The sequence below is a fragment of the Copadichromis virginalis genome, linkage group LG17 (genome assembly GCF_057382275.1).
Source record: "Copadichromis virginalis isolate Kocher_CV1m ecotype Utaka linkage group LG17, C_Virginalis_male_GT1.1, whole genome shotgun sequence".
NCBI classification, from domain to species: domain Eukaryota; kingdom Metazoa; phylum Chordata; class Actinopteri; order Cichliformes; family Cichlidae; genus Copadichromis; species Copadichromis virginalis.
The window spans coordinates 39,200,389-39,220,036 of record NC_140634.1 but is presented as its reverse complement, the minus strand read 5'-3'; the positions used below and the strand labels follow the sequence as shown (position 1 = coordinate 39,220,036).

General features: G+C 42.8%; 1 protein-coding gene across 3 annotated transcripts in view; it reads right to left on the bottom strand.

The window, feature by feature from the left end:
• Positions 1-19,648, bottom strand: part of fcho1 (FCH and mu domain containing endocytic adaptor 1) — a 62,553-nt gene that overhangs the window by 23,248 nt on the left and 19,657 nt on the right. For all 3 annotated transcript variants that reach the window (XM_085436885.1, XM_085436887.1, XM_085436886.1), the window contains exons 3-6: positions 8,909-9,000; positions 4,626-4,700; positions 1,102-1,243; positions 742-894 (exon numbers count right to left, since the gene is read on the bottom strand). In XM_085436885.1, coding sequence (XP_085293011.1) covers positions 742-894; positions 1,102-1,243; positions 4,626-4,700; positions 8,909-9,000 — 462 coding nt within the window. The remainder of the gene's footprint in view (positions 1-741; positions 895-1,101; positions 1,244-4,625; positions 4,701-8,908; positions 9,001-19,648) is intronic.

Genomic DNA, 19,648 nt, shown 5'->3' with positions numbered 1-19,648 from the left:
AAGATATTCTGTAATGTTCCTGTTATTGTATACTCTTACATTAGTTACAGCTCTATTAGTACATTTGTGTTACTCTGACTTAATGAGTACTTTTTGTGGACATTTCTGCACCTGAGAAATGTTTTTGGTCTTGTCACGGCTCTTTCTAACGAGGCTAGGTAACAGCACCGACTGCCATCAAGTACCAGGATGAAATGCTCTGACCCACTACGTGTCTCTACGCTGGTGCAAGGAGCCCAGGGTTCCTTCACGTGCACGCCAACGTCTGGCCTCACGTGGTGAGGGCATGCAGGCAGTTCCTGGAGGATGAAGGAACCGATACCACTGATTGGTCCCCACCCCGCCCGACCTAAATCCAACCGAGAGATCTGATGTGTTTTCAAACTGTTCTTTTATTTTTTTTGAGCAGTGGATTTTGGTAAATATTCTTCAGTTGATTGAAACTTGAGGTTGCTCATTCCTTTTCGAGCCACGCTTTCAGTTTATGAGATTTTCCAAGGCCAGCTCCCTCACGCTGCTGCAGACCTTCTCTATCTAGTTGATATTTACTTAAAACAAGAGATTTCTCATGCTTGAGACTTAACATCACCCAGGCATTCATGTTTTTAAATTATTGAATCTAATTCAAACTTTCTGAGCGAGATGATGCTGCAACAACAACAAACCTCTGCAACAACAGAAACATTTCATTTCATGGGACACTTTGCAGTTGGTTTCTGCAGTGAGAAAGGTTAGGCGAACCTTCTCCAGCTCTTTCTGAGGACCTCCCTCCTTCCTGAGTCGATCCAGCTCTAAACATTTGGCGTGGTAACCCTCCTTGGACTTCTGAAGCTGTCCGCTCTGAACCTGAAGCACCTGCACCGCCTCCACCGTCCCCACCATCTCCTCCTTAGTCTGGTTGATACACATAAACATGCATAAAGAATAAAGCCTACATATGGACATACTGTGCAGGGGATCATTGTACCGAGTACTTTTCAGGGCAAATGCACCAATTACATGAAGGAAAGGATGGTAACTGGATATGCTCTGAGAAAAGAGCTGATCAGGGCTGGCAGGACTGGGGTGAAGTGTTTTTTCCCCCTCACTTCAGATACGTACCTTGCGGTGAATTTTGACCTGCTCGTCTGCGTACTTGTTGATATCGCGGATGAGATCGTTGAACTTCTTCATCAGCTCGAGGTGGCAGAGGGCAAGTTTGTCTGAAGACACCCTGAAAACATCCCACATGGGAGCAAAAGTCCTGGAAAATATGCAGATAGTAATAAGAGATAATCAACATGTAATTCCACTGTTGTCCTAAAGACTCCTACATTTTCCACTACGCTTAAGAAATTGTGGACCACTGAGTATTTCTTAGGTATATTTGTTCATGTCGGGCACCATATTAATAGTTTTTATCATCACTAACAGGACTAAATGTTTCCAAAAATGTAAAATTACATTTGCAGTTATTGTTTTACACAAATTTATTCTCATTTTGTTACTCAGAGATCACTGAAATTGATTTTCCTTCAAACATCAAGCATAACAGTCTGTCTAATATTCTGTTGGTCCCATTTGGTGCCGAAACAACCAGACCCATCGAGGCGCAGACTCCACTAGACCTCTGACGGTGTGCTGTCTGAAGATGTTAGCAACAGTAAGTTGGGAGGTGAGGCCTCCACGGATTGGGACTCGTTTGTCCAGCACATCCCACCAACAATTGACTCGACTGAGCTCTGGAGAATTCGGAAGCACCTCAAACTTGTTGTTATGAACCTCAAACAGATCCTGAACCATTCCTGCTTTGTGCCTGTGTGCTTTATCCTGCTGAAAGAGGTCATAGCCATCAGGGAATACGTTTCCCATGAAAAAGTGCACATGGTCTGCAAAAATGCTTAGGTAGGTGGTACGGGTCGAAGTAAATCCACATAGATGGCGGGTCCCAAGGTTTCCTAGCAGAACACTGCCTCCGCTGGCCTGATGCAGATATCTGCTAGATAGCAGATGAGGCACATGCATCTGACGATCCATGTCATATAAAAGAAAGTCTTCTTCCATTACTCTGTGGTCCAGTTCTGAAGAACATTGTTGGCGCTTTCAGTTGTGGACAGGAGTCAACACCCTGACTGAGCACCTCTGACACCTTTTATCAGAACCAGCATGAACTTTTTCGTCTGTTGATGGGACCACACAGGCCGGCCTTCACTCCCGACACACATCAGTGAGGCTTGGCTGCCTACAACCACGTCGCTGGTACGTCTGTTCCTTCCTCGAACCAATTTTGAGAGACACTGACCGCTGCAGACCAAGAACATCGATGGTATGGCTGATCGATGTATGTGGAAATCAATGATGCAGGGCTCTCACAGCCCTGTCTGACTAAAACGAATCACTGACCAGAGTGTGCAGAAGTGTGCTTTGTTGCATATACAGTGGGGCAAAAAAGTATTTAGTCAGCCACCGATTGTGCAAGTTCCCCCACCTAAAATGATGACAGAGGTCAGTAATTTGCACCAGAGGTACACTTCAACTGTGAGAGACAGAATGTGAAAAAGAAATCCATGAATCCACATGGTAGGATTTGTAAAGAATTTATTGGTAAATCAGGGTGGAAAATAAGTATTTGGTCAATAACAAAAATACAACTCAATACTTTGTAACATAACCTTTGTTGGCAATAACAGAGGTCAAACGTTTACTATAGGTCTTTACCAGGTTTGCACACACAGTAGCTGGTATTTTGGCCCATTCCTCCATGCAGATCTTCTCGAGAGCAGTGATGTTTTGGGGCTGTCGCCGAGCAACACGGACTTTCAACTCCCGCCACAGATTTTCTATGGGGTTGAGGTCTGGAGACTGGCTAGGCCACTCCAGGACTTTCAAATGCTTCTTACGGAGCCACTCCTTTGTTGCCCGGGCGGTGTGTTTTGGATCATTGTCATGTTGGAAGAGCCAGCCTCGTTTCATCTTCAAAGTTCTCACTGATGGAAGGAGGTTTTGGCTCAAAATCTCACGATACATGGCCCCATTCATTCTGTCCTTAACACGGATCAGTCGTCCTGTCCCCTTGGCAGAAAAACAGCCCCATAGCATGATGTTTCCACCCCCATGCTTCACAGTAGGTATGGTGTTCTTGGGATGCAACTCAGTATTCTTCTTCCTCCAAACACGACGAGTTGAGTTTATACCAAAAAGTTCTACTTTGGTTTCATCTGACCACATGACATTCTCCCAATCCTCTGCTGTATCATCCATGTGCTCTCTGGCAAACTTCAGACGGGCCTGGACATGCACTGGCTTCAGCAGCGGAACACGTCTGGCACTGCGGGATTTGATTCCCTGCCGTTGTAGTGTGTTACTGATGGTGACCTTTGTTACTTTGGTCCCAGCTCTCTGCAGGTCATTCACCAGGTCCCCCCGTGTGGTTCTGGGATCTTTGCTCACCGTTCTCATGATCATTTTGACCCCACGGGATGAGATCTTGCGTGGAGCCCCAGATCGAGGGAGATTATCAGTGGTCTTGTATGTCTTCCATTTTCTGATGATTGCTCCCACAGTTGATTTTTTCACACCAAGCTGCTTGCCTATTGTAGATTCACTCTTCCCAGTCTGGTGCAGGTCTACAATACTTTTCCTGGTGTCCTTCGAAAGCTCTTTGGTCTTGGCCATGGCGGAGTTTGGAGTCTGACTGTTTGAGGCTGTGGACAGGTGTCTTTTATACAGATGATGAGTTCAAACAGGTGCCATTCATACAGGTAACGAGTGGGGGACAGAAAAGCTTCTTACAGAAGACGTTACAGGTCTGTGAGAGCCAGAGATTTTCCTTGTTTGAGGTGACCAAATACTTATTTTCCACCCTGATTTACCAATAAATTCTTTACAAATCCTACCATGTGGATTCATGGATTTTTTTTTCACATTCTGTCTCTCACAGTTGAAGTGTACCTCTGGTGCAAATTACTGACCTCTGTCATCATTTTAAGTGGGGGAACTTGCACAATCGGTGGCTGACTAAATACTTTTTTGCCCCACTGTATAATCATAGCAGTGATGTTGGACTGCAACAATGTAGCACGGAGTATACACGCAGCTACCAGACGACGCAGCTTAAAAACTAAACCTAAACTCTAAATAATGCCAAGAAAACGGTTTGTTGTCTTATAATGTGAAGTAAAAAACAAAACTCAGCTTATTTGGTTGTGTTTTGATAAGATTTGACTGACAACAGCCAAACAATCCACACACTCTAATCATGTTACTGAAATATGATTAGCACAGCAAAGTATTTCCACATGAGCCAAATCAGCTTTAAAACAAACAAATACAGAAAAACTTTTGAACCATTGCAGACTTGTGTAATCGTGTCCAGTGATTCAGTCCTAGAAGGTAATTAAACATACAAATATCATCCATCAAAGAGTAGACGACATGACTGGAACGATATAGGCTGAATGGCATCACAAATGTGGGCATTTGGTGCCACAGATGGTGCTCATCCATATCTCATATGCAGCCATATGACCATCACATCTATAATTACCAAACCAGCACCTTCTGGGAAATAAAATCTATACAGTAATTTTCTGAACCCCTTCACAGGACGCTGTCCTGCTGTTATATATCGTACATGAGGTACTCACCCTTGTGGACTTCCATTGCTGGCCATTTTAGCTAGTTTACTCATTGACTTAGAGTAAGTCTCCTCGATAGCAGCCCTTTAGGGAAAGAAAGTGAGAAAAACATATATACGTAAGCATGAACAGGACACATGGCTAGACTAATTTTATATCTCATCCACATATGCATGTATGCCTGCAAGGTGGAGCTGCACACCTTTTCTTAGCCTCCCTGTTATCCTAATAGCATGACAAGACTAATGATGCACAAACCCCCTGAAATGTAAATTAATCTAAATACCCTTTAGACCGATAAACCAAATGCACTCCAGTAGCACTTCCTCACAACGCCATTGCATCAGCTAATGGCCTCATATGTTATGCTCTCCATCTAGAGCTTACTTTGGCCCAGACACCAGGCATCTGCCTCCTGAGTCAGAGTCTGTGAGATAAAGATTAATTTTCATCTGTGTTGGGTAACTGTTACAAGGAGCCACATTTAAATGATAAATAGATGTTTACAAGGTTGGCCATAAAACTTTAATAACCATCTGTGGACCCTGAAGGGACAGCAGAGGAACATCGATCCAAATATCCCGAGAACAGAGGAACCTGCTGCAGAGGAGAACCGAGAGTCGTAAACAAACAGACTTATCGTTGCTCTTCGTCTCGTGCAGAGTTTGAATCAGTCTCACAAGTTATTACTTATATCTTAAATTAAACTGACCTTTTTAGGCGTTTGATTATCCGAAAGGATCCAGTTCTATTCTGTAGGAGGCCAAAGACTAGGCTTGATTTGTGGTAACAGGTTAAATGTTTGATGTTTTAGGAGTTTCAGAAGTGGTTTATTTTAATGGAATCTCACATTAGTGCTCCTTGTGAACATCTGTATATCTTTGGATACTAAACTGCACCTATTAAAAATTCATGGGGGCTCTATTTGATCTGTGTCGACACAGCACGTATAGAGAATTAATGTTACTGTTGACGGTCGTGCTTTAAAGTTTTGTTTATTATTGTTACTTTTTATTAGAAAGGCTTAAAATCTGTTTTTTGTTGTTGTGCTTTGCCCAGCCTTCCATGGCTCGTGGTTCCCATAAAGATGACCAGTTATTTTATCCCAGAGTGAAGTTATCACGGTACACCTACAAATGACACCTGCAGGAGCTGCTCAGTCATGGAAGCTCCCGGTGCACAGACTGTGTGCTGACGTTACTGCCAGAGGAAGTTTGGAGCGTTGGTACTGTGACACACTGTGCGCCTCGGCGCTCTGTGACTTCATGTGGTCTGCCACTTTATGGCTGAGTTGCTGCTTTTTCTATTTGCTTCCTCGTTGTAATAACACAACTTACAGCTTATTGTGGAATATCAAAGAAGGAAGAAACTTCACAAACGGGCTGCCATCCTATTACAATCCCACAGTAAGTGAGCTTTTTAGAATGAGCCATTATTTCACAAGTGTTTGTAAAGACAGACCGGCTGAGTGCTTCATTTTATACACCTGGATTCACCAATAACACGTCCGGCCCAACACTTTCATGTGCTGCTGCTTCTTCTTCTTCTGTGTAATGAATGTCTATTTAATGCAGTGTCTGTAGGACATCCACCAACTATAATCCAAATACTTTTTATTTCCAGGATGAGATCCTCACACTGTTAGATACAGTTGTTCACAGTTTCCAACTTAAAGTCTCTCAGTACATAATTCTATAATAAATGACCACTGTGATGTTTAGTAACTAATTAGCTCATTGAATGATATATTTAAAGGCTGATCTCTGCTACATTTTATTTAGACAACCGTCGTCTATCCTCAGACTCCAAGCTCTAGCCAATCAGATTGTCTTCCTTAAAGTAAATACAGTGCTATGCAGAGAATGCAGAAACCCTGATAGTGTGGCTGAAGGGTTGCTCTGGTACTTTAACCGAGTGTTTCATAGACTCTCTTATATCAAAATGACCTTTCGGGAAAGTGGCGAGAGAGAGAAAGATTGAGGAAATTTATCAGGACAATTGCCTCGCCTCCATCCTGCAGGATCGCACACGGTTTCACCCACAGTGCTATTTCATTTCCTGACTGCTGATTTGTTGTCTGCTGCTTTCCAAGCAGATAAGTGAATTTCCCCTGTGAGGAATGTGCACAGCACTCTGAATCGATGTCAGGATTATATCGCTGGTCTGACAGTGTGCTCTGTACGCGTTAGCATCCAGCTGTGAGAGCACAAACTCCTCATTACTCCCCTCAGTGTGCTAACTGCAAATCACAAATGAGTTGACAGAGTATTTGACGTTACACACTCTCAACTTAGTTTTGTGTCAGTGTGCAACTGTCCCGTTTTTACATCCCAGACACGATGGCACCACCAGTTATTACTGACTCGTAGATGGCTCATGCTGATTTTGCTAAGAAAAATGACAACTAGATTTCATCTGACTGATTTATTTTAGTTTGCAAACCATTTAAAAAGGTCCCAAAGACGTGCACTGTGTCTACATGCATAGTAACTGATTACTAAAGTGGTAAACATGTACACAAGGAAAATATTTTGTACCGCAGAGCTCAATTTAATTTTATTAATACAGCGCCAAATCACAACAACGGTTGCTTCAAGGTGCTTTATATTGTAAGGTAGACCCTACAATAAAACACACAGAGAAACCCAACAGTCAGAGAGGTGTACACAGCAGGTGACCTCAGGTGTGTCTCACGAGTAGAAGCACTCTGGTTTATGTGAGGGTGCTGCCTCGACTGAGTGTACAAGGAGAAGGCCACATTATATTAAGTGGCTTTCTATGTATTTAATGGACAATAACCTGATGAATTTGAACATGCACACCACAGGGAGGTAAAAACTGTCACAGTTAGGTGTAAATATATACATCTGGATACATTTTTACCCGTTTCCTTAAACACTTTCCAATTATTGTTATACAATAGACGTGTACAAGACGTCTACACTCTCAGCTTTCATTTGAGGGCACCCACACTCAACATGTGCCACCCTCTTTTCAAAGGGACCAGAAGTAATTGGACAATTGACTCAAAGGCCATTTCATGGGCAGGTGTGGGGAATTCCTTTATTATGTCATTGTTGATTAAGGAAATCGATCACCTGGAGTTAATCTGAGGTGTGGTGCTTGCATTTGAAAGAACTTCGTAACGCAGACTTGGATGTCCACGGAAGATAACGGTGGTGGATGATCGCAGAATTATTTCCATTAACAACAGCCAACCAAGTAGTAACACTCTCCTCGAGGTCGGCGTATCGATATCCAAGCCTACCGCAAAGAGAAGACTGCATGACAGTAAATAAGAGGGTTCACTGCAAGGTGCAAGTGTCCAGAGACAGACTGCTCAAATACAGTCAAACTGGTTGGGCAGCGTTTCATAACACAGATCCTGAGGAGTTTATTAAAGCAAAGAAGAGGAATATTCTTGAATGGCCAAGTCAGTCACCTGATCTTAGCCCAGTTCAGCGTGGATTTTACTTGTTGAAGACTAAACTTCAGACACAAAGGCCCACAAACAAACAGCAACTGAAAGCTGCTGCAGTAAAGGCCCAGCAGGAGGAAACCCATCATCTGGTGATGTCCATGAGTTCAAGACCAGGCCGTCAACGCCAGCAAAGGGTTTTCAACCAAGTATTAGAAATGAGCATTTTATTTTCAGTTATTTAGTTTCTTCGTTTACTTTTGGGCCCTGAAATGAAAAGACTGTTAAAATGCTTTATTTTGTCACAACTCATTGAATTAAAGCGTAAAGTCTGCACTGAGTTGTTTCGTTTAAAATGTATTGTGGTAACGTGCAGAACCAAAATTAGAAGAAAGTCATCTCTGTCCAAATATTTATGTGACCTGACTGTATAGATGGCGCCATGTCCGATCCAACGGCGTCATGCAGTTTTGCTCTGCTCGTCGGATTATGATAGAAAAAAAGTTCAGAACTGCAGCGTGCAGTGTGTCGCCTGCTGTGGCGAGCTATGATGAGAGGTCATCCACATACAGTGCTCAGACCTGAGTGCTTGAGAAACAGGCACTTCAAAAGAAGCAGAATAGTGAGGTCAGAGGTCAAAGCACAGACAGACTTGTGTGCTCCACAGTACACGATCTGCAGACAGGATGAATCTGAACACCTTGTTATACTGAGAGATGAGATCAGAATGCTTTTTGGTATTTTCCAGTATTTCTTCCAACTTGGCACAATCTTTATATCCATGTACGTAGTAAAGAACGGTGGATTTTCCACCCAAATCTCATCACTTGCACCACCTCCCACACAGATATTCACAAATACACACAAACCTCACCTCTCTCGGACAAACTCGGCGAGTTCCTTGGTTGCCAGCTGGCCATGTTTCATGTTGTGGTAGAGCACATCAAAGCCGGCATTCTTCTCCCCCTGCCGAAAATAACACACAGACACACACGTCTGTTAGCAGTAAGTCGAGAAACAGCAAACCAACATGGCAAAAGTAACAAAAGCGATGCCAGTCGGGGCCTCGGAATCAAGTTCGCTCGAGTTTGAGACATTTTTCTCCTGATCGTCTGCTGTAAACACCAGAGACACTCAAAGGTTCAGGGTGAAAGTAAAAATGAAACCAGCTTCTACCATCTGGATAAAAAGAAATTATTAAAAGAAGTTAATGAATCGTGTGCGTACGGGCATGACGGGTAAATCGCTCACCTTCTATAAGCCAGTCCTGCACGTTACACACACGTGACCTTCAGTTATAGAAAAGCTATTCGAGCATTCGCGCTTCCAAAGGCGGCAAAAGTCATTTAACATATGGCCACAAATATTACTCATTTCTTTTGTTCTCCCTCAAAACATCACAGCGATTGGTCATCAGTGCACGAGGGAACTCAACGCTTCACAAAAAGACCTTTTGCGTGTTTAAAGTTTCCTTTTGATAACACGAGTGTCTCTCTGATGCACTTTTTAAACTGCTTTACCGCTCGACGGTCTTCATATTGTCATATCACAGCATTTTAGCGTTTGAACAGCACAACTTCAAGTTAAACGTAACCACAGCATCTGTGTGCAGAAGCTCGTCTGACTCACAGTCCATCATAACTAGGGATGGGTACCGGTATCCGGTTCTGACATAAACGGTAGTAACCAGACCGAAAAGCAGCGCACATATTTCGGTGCTTTATTTCCCTGAGATGTCACACACTTTGGATTCTAGCCAATCATTTTACCTTTGCAAGCGTAGTAGGCGGGTCCAGGTACGTACGTTCTTTTAGAGCAGAGCTACAGATTAAAGATGCCCAAGGCGAAGCGGTCAAAGTCTGGCTGTACTTCACAGTAAAAGATGCAAACTCAGCAGCAACAAGTGCTTTAAGCTGATACTGTGATACTGTCAAAGGAGGTAACTCCTCAAATCTGATGAAACACCTGGCGACGCATAGCGTTTTTTTAAAAGCCGAGAAATGCGCCGTATTTGATAGCTTGCTGCGAGACCTCACACCGAGCACATCTACTGCGGGTGTGGTGCCTGTTATCAGACCCAGAGTTAGCAACATCCCCCAAAAACCCGAAGAGGAGAGTCCTGGCCCCTAGCCCTGCCAGTGTAGCAGAAATGATGAGGATGATGATGCAGCAGCAGCCGTTCTTCTCTGCGTGAGTAGCTTAATGTTGTTCGTGTGTAATTTACGTTGAGTAGGCTAACCACGTTATTACATTAATGCAGGTAAGGTGAACTAGCAAACACCATCATAGCTACATGCGGCTGTCTTCTTGTTTGATGGCAGATACTCCCTTCACCCTGGCCAAAAAGGCTAAAATGACCAAAGAAAAAGTGGAAAACAGCTAAACATGAGAGGTTTTTGGACCAATTTTGTGTTCTTGATTCTTTAAGCACCGGTTCGAGCACCGTTTAAGCACCGGCACAGTTTCAAAAGTACCGGTTTGGTACTGGTATCGGATAAAACCTAAACGATACCCATCCCTACTCATAACTCTCAGGTTGTTGCCCGTAAAACAACAAAAGTGATCAATCGGGGTGAAAACCTCTCAGTTCGTTATCGTGTGAATCCCGTAGGAGGATCAGTGATTCTTGTGAGTTGCAGGTCGACAGACAGTCGAGTTAATAAAAGAACAATTTATTGACATTAATTATGAATGAATAACTAATGTGCTTTATCGGTAGTGTTCGGATGGATTTCCATAAGCACATGTAGCACAGGACACTCACACTGTGACCGTCTGTAAGTTTCAGCGGTTTAAATCCAGCCGTCCCTCACGGGTCCCTGCAGCTACTGACTCTTCTCACTGCTGTTTTCTTTCGTTGTCACTTTGTTCTGATCGCTGACAGTTTTATTTTTATTTATACCCTGCAGCATCGCACAGCATCAAATCATTTATACTGAATACACTGTGCCACTCATTTAGTGAATATCATTACACGCAGCCTTCTGAAAACATTTTTGCAAATGAATTCATCAAAATAATTTAATTTTCTTTCAAAGACTGCTTTTCTTTCTTTTGTTATTAAGCCCTACGAGTTGGAAAGCATGTGCATGAAGAAACAACATGTTCGTGTAGCACACCTTCAGACGTTGCTGTATAAGCATCAGTACCAGTCCTCTTCAGGTACAACAATTTGTGCTCATAGTTACTCCAAAAGCAGCCTGACCAGCTGAGACACACTCTAAATGTTAGACTATCACACAAAGGACCCACACTGTTCACCTCTCTCTCTATTATTTGGCATTTGTTGCTCTTAGTTCCAACATGAGCTGTGATAACTGAACAGATCGCTTCGTGCTGATATTCCAGGATCAACTACGCCACGTCTCGGGCTGCGAGCGGCTGCTGCAATCTGAGCTGAGCTTTCTGCTCCACAGAGGAGCAGAAAGCTCAGCTCAGATTGCAGCAGGACCAACATGACTCAGTGTTGTGTGAAAGAAGCACAAACAAACACAGAACTGGATTGTTGGTGAGATCAGTCGCACACCTTATGGCTCAGCAGATTTAGCACCGTCCCCATCGCCGCTGTAATTACACAAACCTCCCTCCGATTACATCTATGTAATCTGGATGAGAGCCCGACTGAGGCAGAGGCAGATTGCATCTTCAGCCTCACCACATTTTTCAGTCAGCAGACAGCAGGGTTGTGTGTGCAAGCAGAAACGCTGACAGCTGCTTCGCAGGACCTAAAAATATCGCGCTGGGGAACAGACCACTTTCCAGGTACCAGGGGAATGGCTGGAATGCCAAGGAAGGGTCATCAGTAAATCACACACACGCACAAACCAGACGTAAAGGAGCAGGACAAGGAAAAAACAGCTGAGAATGATCTCAGACGAGGTGCTGGCATCTGTCAGAAAACACACAACAAAGTCAGCTTCTCACACGGTCACGTCCCCTGAGCTTTATTTTTATGATAGCCATAAAAGAGACACATGCACACTCATTTTCATATCTTGTGGGGACATCTCATTGACACAAAGCTTTCCCCAGCTGCTGACCCTGAACCTACCCATAACCCAACTGTAACCCTGACACTAAAACCACATTTTGAGTTTCAAAAATACCTTCAAACTTGTGGGGACCTGGATTTTGGTCCCTATGAGTAAAGTAAACTTCTAATTTTTGATCCCCACAAAGATATGAATACACACACACACACACACACACACACACACACACACTTAAAGCAGCTATACAGATGTTGCTGAATTTTGACAACATTTATGAGTCACTGCTTTTGCAAAAGGATCAAAACAAGATCAGATCTGGGTGAAAAAGTCAATCAGCTGATAAAGAAGAAAAAATTAACCTTGTATTTTCTTTGTGCCTCAGTAAAGTCCGAGTTATGCTGTTTCACAGATAAAACAAGCTTTGTGAAGTCTCAAACATGAAGATTAGAGAAACTCATTTGCAGCTTAATCATCAGAATAATCATCAGCGGAGCCGCAATCAGTTTAACTTTTGATCCTGTGTCTGACATAAGCAAAGATTAGGTTCACCCATAGGTTCATATGGGTACATCTGTGAGTACATTCACTAACATGATGTTTTATCTTACTCTTAATGTATCTGTGTAGGTTCTCAGACATCCAGGTCAAGCGACTAGACTTCATAAAGTTTCTTTAAGACGTTTCACCTCTGAGCCGAGAAGCCTCTCGGTCGCTTTTCTCTCCAGCTCCTTAGAAGCTAACATTAGGGTTAATCTAAGTGCAAACACACAAGACAATTTTAATTTTAGGCCAATATTCAACTCTTTAAAACCAGTTTCAGTTTATGGTTTGGATGAACCCGTTTTGCTTTTAGAAATAAAACTAGTGCAAGATACAATTTTAAAATAAATTTAAAAAAAACAAAGACTTGACTGGTTACACTATCCTGACATAAAGACTCAGTCCTTTAACTTCACACAAAGTGGTTTCGTTGTACTGAGCACACGATGAAACGCCTACATCCTGTTTTCTGTCCTTCGTAACTTCAGATCCGTGTTTTCACCAAACGGCTGAATGTTTTGACTTTCACTGTCCATAAACAGCGAGTTGGACTAATGTCATGCAGGACTCGTTCCTTCCTCGCAGAAACTTTACACGTGCCACAGAAAGGTGAGCTGCCAACACACACACACACACACACACACACACACACCTCTCAGTTCCATGCAAATAGAGCTTCCCCACAGTCTGTCACGGTGCCTTATAAGGTGAGCACCGTGTCTGATTATGATCACAGTCCTTAAGAACATTTGAATATGTGAGAAGCGAGTCTGAGCAAACTGTGCTAGGAGAGATACGAACTTTATTACAACAGCTTATTGCTCAGCACATTGAATTGTCTGCATTTACCTTCTCTAAGGCTCAAATATTTACTCATGTTCCCGTTTAGCCGACAACTCGGCGATCGCAGATTAAGTTGACAAAGACGAGGTCGTTTCTCAGTGACAAGTTTCACCGTGACAAGCGTGCACCGAACGGACCAGAAGGTTGTTTTTTTATTTAATTAAACCATTTCTTTCACTTTTTGCATGTACAGTTAGTTCAACACGATGACTTTCAGGAGCAGCTGTGTGACTCTGTGCTGCTCTCTGCACCGCGGCAACGTTTCACCTCAGGTTTGCTTTACAAACCACTTTTAGCAGAGAAAGCAGCGCATTTTCCAAATCTGCTTCATTCTCTGCGACAGCTGGTCTTTTTTTGTCGTCTTGCAGTTTTCACATTAGATGGAAGAGACTCATTGTTGATGTAAGGAAATAAAAGGCTCTCCCGCCAGCAGGGCTGTCAGACAGTTTCAGCTTTGTCCATCGTCTCTTCAGGGGACGACTGCCTGAAAACTAGAATATTCAGATCATGTGTCCTCAGCTGCAGCAGATCACGTGGATGAACTGGGTCGTTACTGATTATATGAAATGCTGATGATTGGGAAACTGTATGCCATAAGAAAATCTTTAAATATAAACTATGTTTTAGATCTCCCATGGAAAAAACCCCCAAAGAAAATAATGCTAATATTAGACACATTCGCATGAATTCAAAGCCTGATGAAACTTATTCCTTTGTGCTGAAAGCCAAGTTGTACCACCACCAATTCTATTTAAAACACATCATAACATGTTGGTTGTTATGGGCTCTGTGGTTCTTTTTCAGTCAATCCCACAAACAATTTTCAGCAACGAGTAAAAACCCACTAGAGATCCAAATGTTATCGGCAGCTGAAAATAGATCCCGCTGCACAAGTTTAGGGATTAATTTATTCATCTTCACTTCAGGATGAGTTCAGAATGAACGGGGCGAGTGCAGATCAGGTTGAAAAGAACATCATGGTTTTTGGTCCTTTCCTGCTTTGATTCATTGGCTATAACTAAACTACTGTATAGAATAAAAACAATAAATATGCAGGTTAGCAATAAGTATTCCTTAAAGCCTTCAGTGCGAGAAAAGCCTTCATGCCTGATATATGCGAACCCCCCTCTCTTCCCACCTCTCGCTGATCTCTTTTTCATCAATTAAGCTGACCGCTTTGGTCATGCATGATGGAGCCATTACCATGACAATGAGGAGCGGAAAAAAGGAGACGAGGGAGGGTTTCAAATCTGTATGTGTCCAAGTTTCTCATGAAGACACAGACTTGGCGGGACACTAAGGTCAGTAGGAGAAATGCTCAGATTTGTTAACAGGGAAGGTGGTGCAGGGAAGACTCCTCTAAAAGTGGTTTAAAATCAAGCGTGTTGATGAGTGTACTGACCATCACTGATTTGGCAGTTTTGGAAGCCAACATACGAGAGAGGCTCACAGGGTGTTGCGACTTTCATCCGTAAATAAAGCCGCGGCCGGCTGAGTTGGTTGTGTCCCTGTGACGCGCCTCCAATAATCCATAATGAGTCGAACTTGTACTTTGCGCATTTATTTTAAGAACAAAACAAAAACAAACGTTTGCGCTTTCAATCAATTTACAACTAGCGCATGGATTAACTGGTGTGCCAAAAAATGACGGTCAACAGAAAAGTTTGCCCACAAACCACTCACCCAACACCTGCTGCGAACACCGACATCAGGTAAATAGACTGTGACCACACCCACATACCATCACCTGAGACGCAGGTAAAGCTATACACCTGTGCCACCAAAACAAAAAGGAAAAACATAAACATTGACTTTGGCTCTTACACAGGGTTTGCTGTGAACTGCATGCAAGTGAGAAGAAGAGAAGTTCAGTCTTCTCATGGCTCACTCAGAGGCTGCATGAAGGTTTCCTGTGAGGTCACTTTCATCGAAATGGCAACAATGTTTAGAGTGAGTTCAGAGTTTAGTGTTACATTGTATTTCTCAAACGGTTTCCTGTGAACACGACATGTTCATAAGGATATAAACAGGATGTAAGAATAACGTGGCTCACATGACCTAAAAATGCTGTTCCCTGTTAAAACAGACAAAACCTTTAGTGTGAAACAGGGCGAGGATTTAGTCTAGCAAGTCCCCAGAGTTTACCCGCTACTGCGTCTGAAGCAGACGACACTGAAATAACTGAACTTATAAGCCTGCTGTTTCAGACAGTATATTAGCTCTTTATCTTAGTCGTCATTTCAGTGTAATGTCGGCTTCTGTGTGCGAGAGAGAGCACGTATTCATATCTTTGTGGGGACCCAAAATTGGAATGCTACTATACTTGTGGGGACCAACAGCCCTTATAGGGACCAAAATCCAGGTCCCCACGAGTTGGAAGGCAATAGTGACTCAAAATGTGGTTTTAGTGTCAGGGTTACAGCTGGGTTATTAAGGGTTAGGGAAAGCAATATGATTGCAATTAGATGTCCCCATAAGATATGAATACCCGACGTGTGTGTGTGTGTGTGTGTGTGTGTGTGTGTGTGTGTGTGTGTGTGTGTGTGTGTGTTTAAACTGCTCTCTCTTGATTCTAATTAGACACATCTTCAGACTTCTTTCAGGCATTTATGAAACTAATTACAGACGGTGAACCTGGGCTGAGCTGCACTTTGCGCTGCACGGTCGTCTTCACAGCTGCTTCTATAACAAATACAAACGTATTCCTGTGCATCTCAACTGTTTAACCTGTGCTGCTGATTGGCAAATGACAGAAAGGGTAAAAGATTATATGGTGCCCTACACAGATGAGCCAAAGACAGCTTGAGGCATTAGCAAGAAATCCTCTGCTTTCACCTGATTGGATGCCTGCGGTTCTTGGCTGGTGGTTTTAGAAACGTCACATTAATTCAGAAATATTCTGCTTTTTAGAATCGGCAGCGGGTTTTACCTGCATTAGGACTATTTGTGCTCTCTAACTCGCAGCACACAAAAGGACCAGAGAGAGACACAAAAGGACTCCCAGGAACTGCATTTGTAGATTTCTCTTTTTCCCCCAAGAATTTAAGCATACTGAGGTGAAGCGCTTGGCTCAGGCTTTCTGATATAATGTTCCCTTTTCTGACAATATCTAGAGCTGTGCCTTTAGCTCTGCCTAATATGACTGTGCAGTCTGACAGATGGATGGATCCAGTGTCTGAGCATATTCCTGCTCTTTAACACATTGTGTTGTATTGTTTCATCAATAGTAAGAAACAAGCAGAAACAAATGACACATAGTAGCACCAGGAACACACCTCCTCTAGAAATCCCAAACAGTCTAACGCAGGGAAGTCAAACTTATTTCAGACACACAAACGCTCCTTTCTGTTACTGCAAAGAAGTTTAACTCCAGAAATAGAAATGCAATTTCAATATATCTCAGTTTTTCTACATGATAAAGTCATAAAATAGTAATTAATTAAAATAAATGTTAAAAAAAATATTTTCTATTGTAAATTGTGAAAAAAAGCAACTTTCTGGTATTTAACTATTTCGATTTGACTCGTTTACTTAGGTGTTGTATGAATGGCTGTCGTGGTTTATCAGCAGGAAAATAAAGTTAAATGTCTAAACTTTATAACTGCTATTCAGAGGCCAGATTGGAGTCTTTGGCAGGCCAATTCTGTCCCCGGGCCTTATGTTTCACACCCCTGGTCTACAGCATGGCGTATGAAGGCCGCAGTGATACTGCACGTCTTAAGTTCTTCATATCCAGCCTCGCCCAGCACCCACAGGAAGACCCTTTTTCAACACGTGCTGGTTTAAACTACATTTGTACTTTGCTGAATTATGTACAGAATAAATTTCTTCTGCTGGTTTTAGAGAACCAGTGCATTTATTTGTCTGCAATAAGGCAAAGCCAGCTATTTCCAGTCATCACAGATCAATTTTATTATGCTGTAGCAGTTTTCACAAGTCACGAGCAAAACATCATTTAAACGTGACAGGTCAGCACCACACAGTGATGCACTGAACTGTCCTGCACTGACGGGCTGCTGTTGACAGTAGCTGTAAACTTTTACAACCTTGCGTCAGACTATCACGGAGCCAGTTGATTGGCCGGTCTGTCAGAGCTGCTGCGACTTTCGCTGACTCACAGAAACTTTCTGCTGACCGAGCAGGTTGAGCGGCGTGAACGCTCCCACAGCAGAGAGGTGTCAATAACGTCAGCAGCAGGTAGCTGCAGCAGAGGCTCATCATCGCAGACGAGTAGGACGGTTTGAGCAAATTCACCTCTTTAAGCGCGTCTTTTTATTTTGCCTGCTGATTTTCTTATGTCATGTACACATAGATATATGTACTATTTATTTAATTGTTAACCAACCCAAACTATGCAGTCAGTTCACGAGGAACACGAATATTTGGAGATTACTGCCATACATAAAACAGATTTAACGAGTCTCATATTGATCGGTCTTGGCTCCTATTCTAACCTGGCACAGAGCATTTTTTAAAATGAACAACTGAGCAAGGACGAAAGGAGGTGGCAGGGAGAAGAGGAGCAGGGATGAAATGAGAGGAGGGGGGAAAACCCTGAAAGCAGGAAGATTTTCTCAGTGTGTTCACAGATCTTCACCCCACAAGAAACCCACATGACTCAAAGTGATGGCAGGGCAGCAACACTGGCATCATTAAACTGAGCTGCAGGCAATAATAGAAGTCCAGTGGGTGCAGCGTTTCTGTGCAAACAGACATATCTGCAGGCAAAGGAGGCATTTTTAAGAGACGACAGCAGACAATGCTGTCCTTTATACTGTACAGAGCTGCACCGCTCGCCGAGCTTTAAAGGTTTCTCTGATGCAGTTCTTCTAAATTCCCCTGGTAAGCACGCACACTGGCCTTCTGAGATCTATACAGCACTGCAGCGAATATTATTAAAGCAGCTAATACAGGTCAGCTTAGTAATGAATTCAGATTATGTGGCTATTTTCTAAAATACAGTCCTGATAAAAAGTTTAAGACCAGTTCAAAAATGGCAAAAAATGTTACTTTGCATGGTTGGATCTTAACAAGGTTCAAAGTCGAGCTTCAACATGCAGCAAGAAGAAATTTATTGAAAACAACTGTTAAACTGAAACATGCTGATCAACAGCTGATCAACAGTTTAGGACCAGTTGACCTTTAAAAGGCCAAATCTGTGCAACAATGTGGATCCATTGTCCTTTTCTGTCAGGTTGTCACACTGTCATGACGCTCTGATGGCAAAGGCAAAAAACCTTTTTGAACATGGTCGTGTTGTTGAACTGCATAAGCAGGGTCTCTCGCAGCGTGCCATCGCTGCTGAGGTGCACCGTGAGGTGAACAACGGAGTCTCAGGAGGTGCAGGAGCGTCAAACGGGCGCTGGCTGTGTCCAGACGTTGCAGAGAGCGTCCCTCGTGACTGAGGGCCCTCGTCTGTGTGGTAACCACTGGGTTTTTAACAGGACAACGCTACAGTACACAAGGGACTTCCTCCAGGAGAATAACATTGCTCTTTTGGACCATCCTGCATCTCTGATCTAAATCCAACAGAGAACCTTTGGGGAAGTTACAAAAATGGACGCTTCATGCGGCCGTCTTGGAGAAATGCTCCCTCTCACCTCATGGAAACACTTGCATCAAGGATGCCGCAACAAATTTTTGAAGTGATCAACAATAACATTTTTGTTTTTTAGGTGTGGTCCTGAACTGTTGATCAGCTGTAAAACGGCCTGTATCAGTTTAAGCGTTGTCGTCAACGAATCGCATGCTCAAAGAAATGTTTCGTCTCTCTCCCGTTTCTTCTTGTTGAACCTTGTTAACATCCAACCGTGCAAAATAAGACTTTTTTGCCATTTTTCAAGTGGTCTTAAACTTTTTATCGGGGCTGTAAAACGATGCTAAATGGTGCAACTTTGTAGGTGATGGCATCAAATCAAATGTAATATTTCGTTTATAAGCTGGGAACAGACTAGATTGAGTTTGTGCTGCGTCAGGACTGTGAGGCGCAGAGGCACAAAATATATGCAACCTTCAAGATCACTGCGATTTGAACTTGTTTGAGATCAATTTGAAACCTTTTTATCTTTAAGATATCAAACTCACAAACTTGCCTGTCGGGGTGACGACAATAGCCCATATTTTACATCATCATTTAAAAAAACAAAAACTGTAAAGCTTACTCAGTTAATCCATATTAGAAAATATACTTTGTTAAATAATAAATTATTTGAATTACATCAAAAGGAAAGAACAACAAC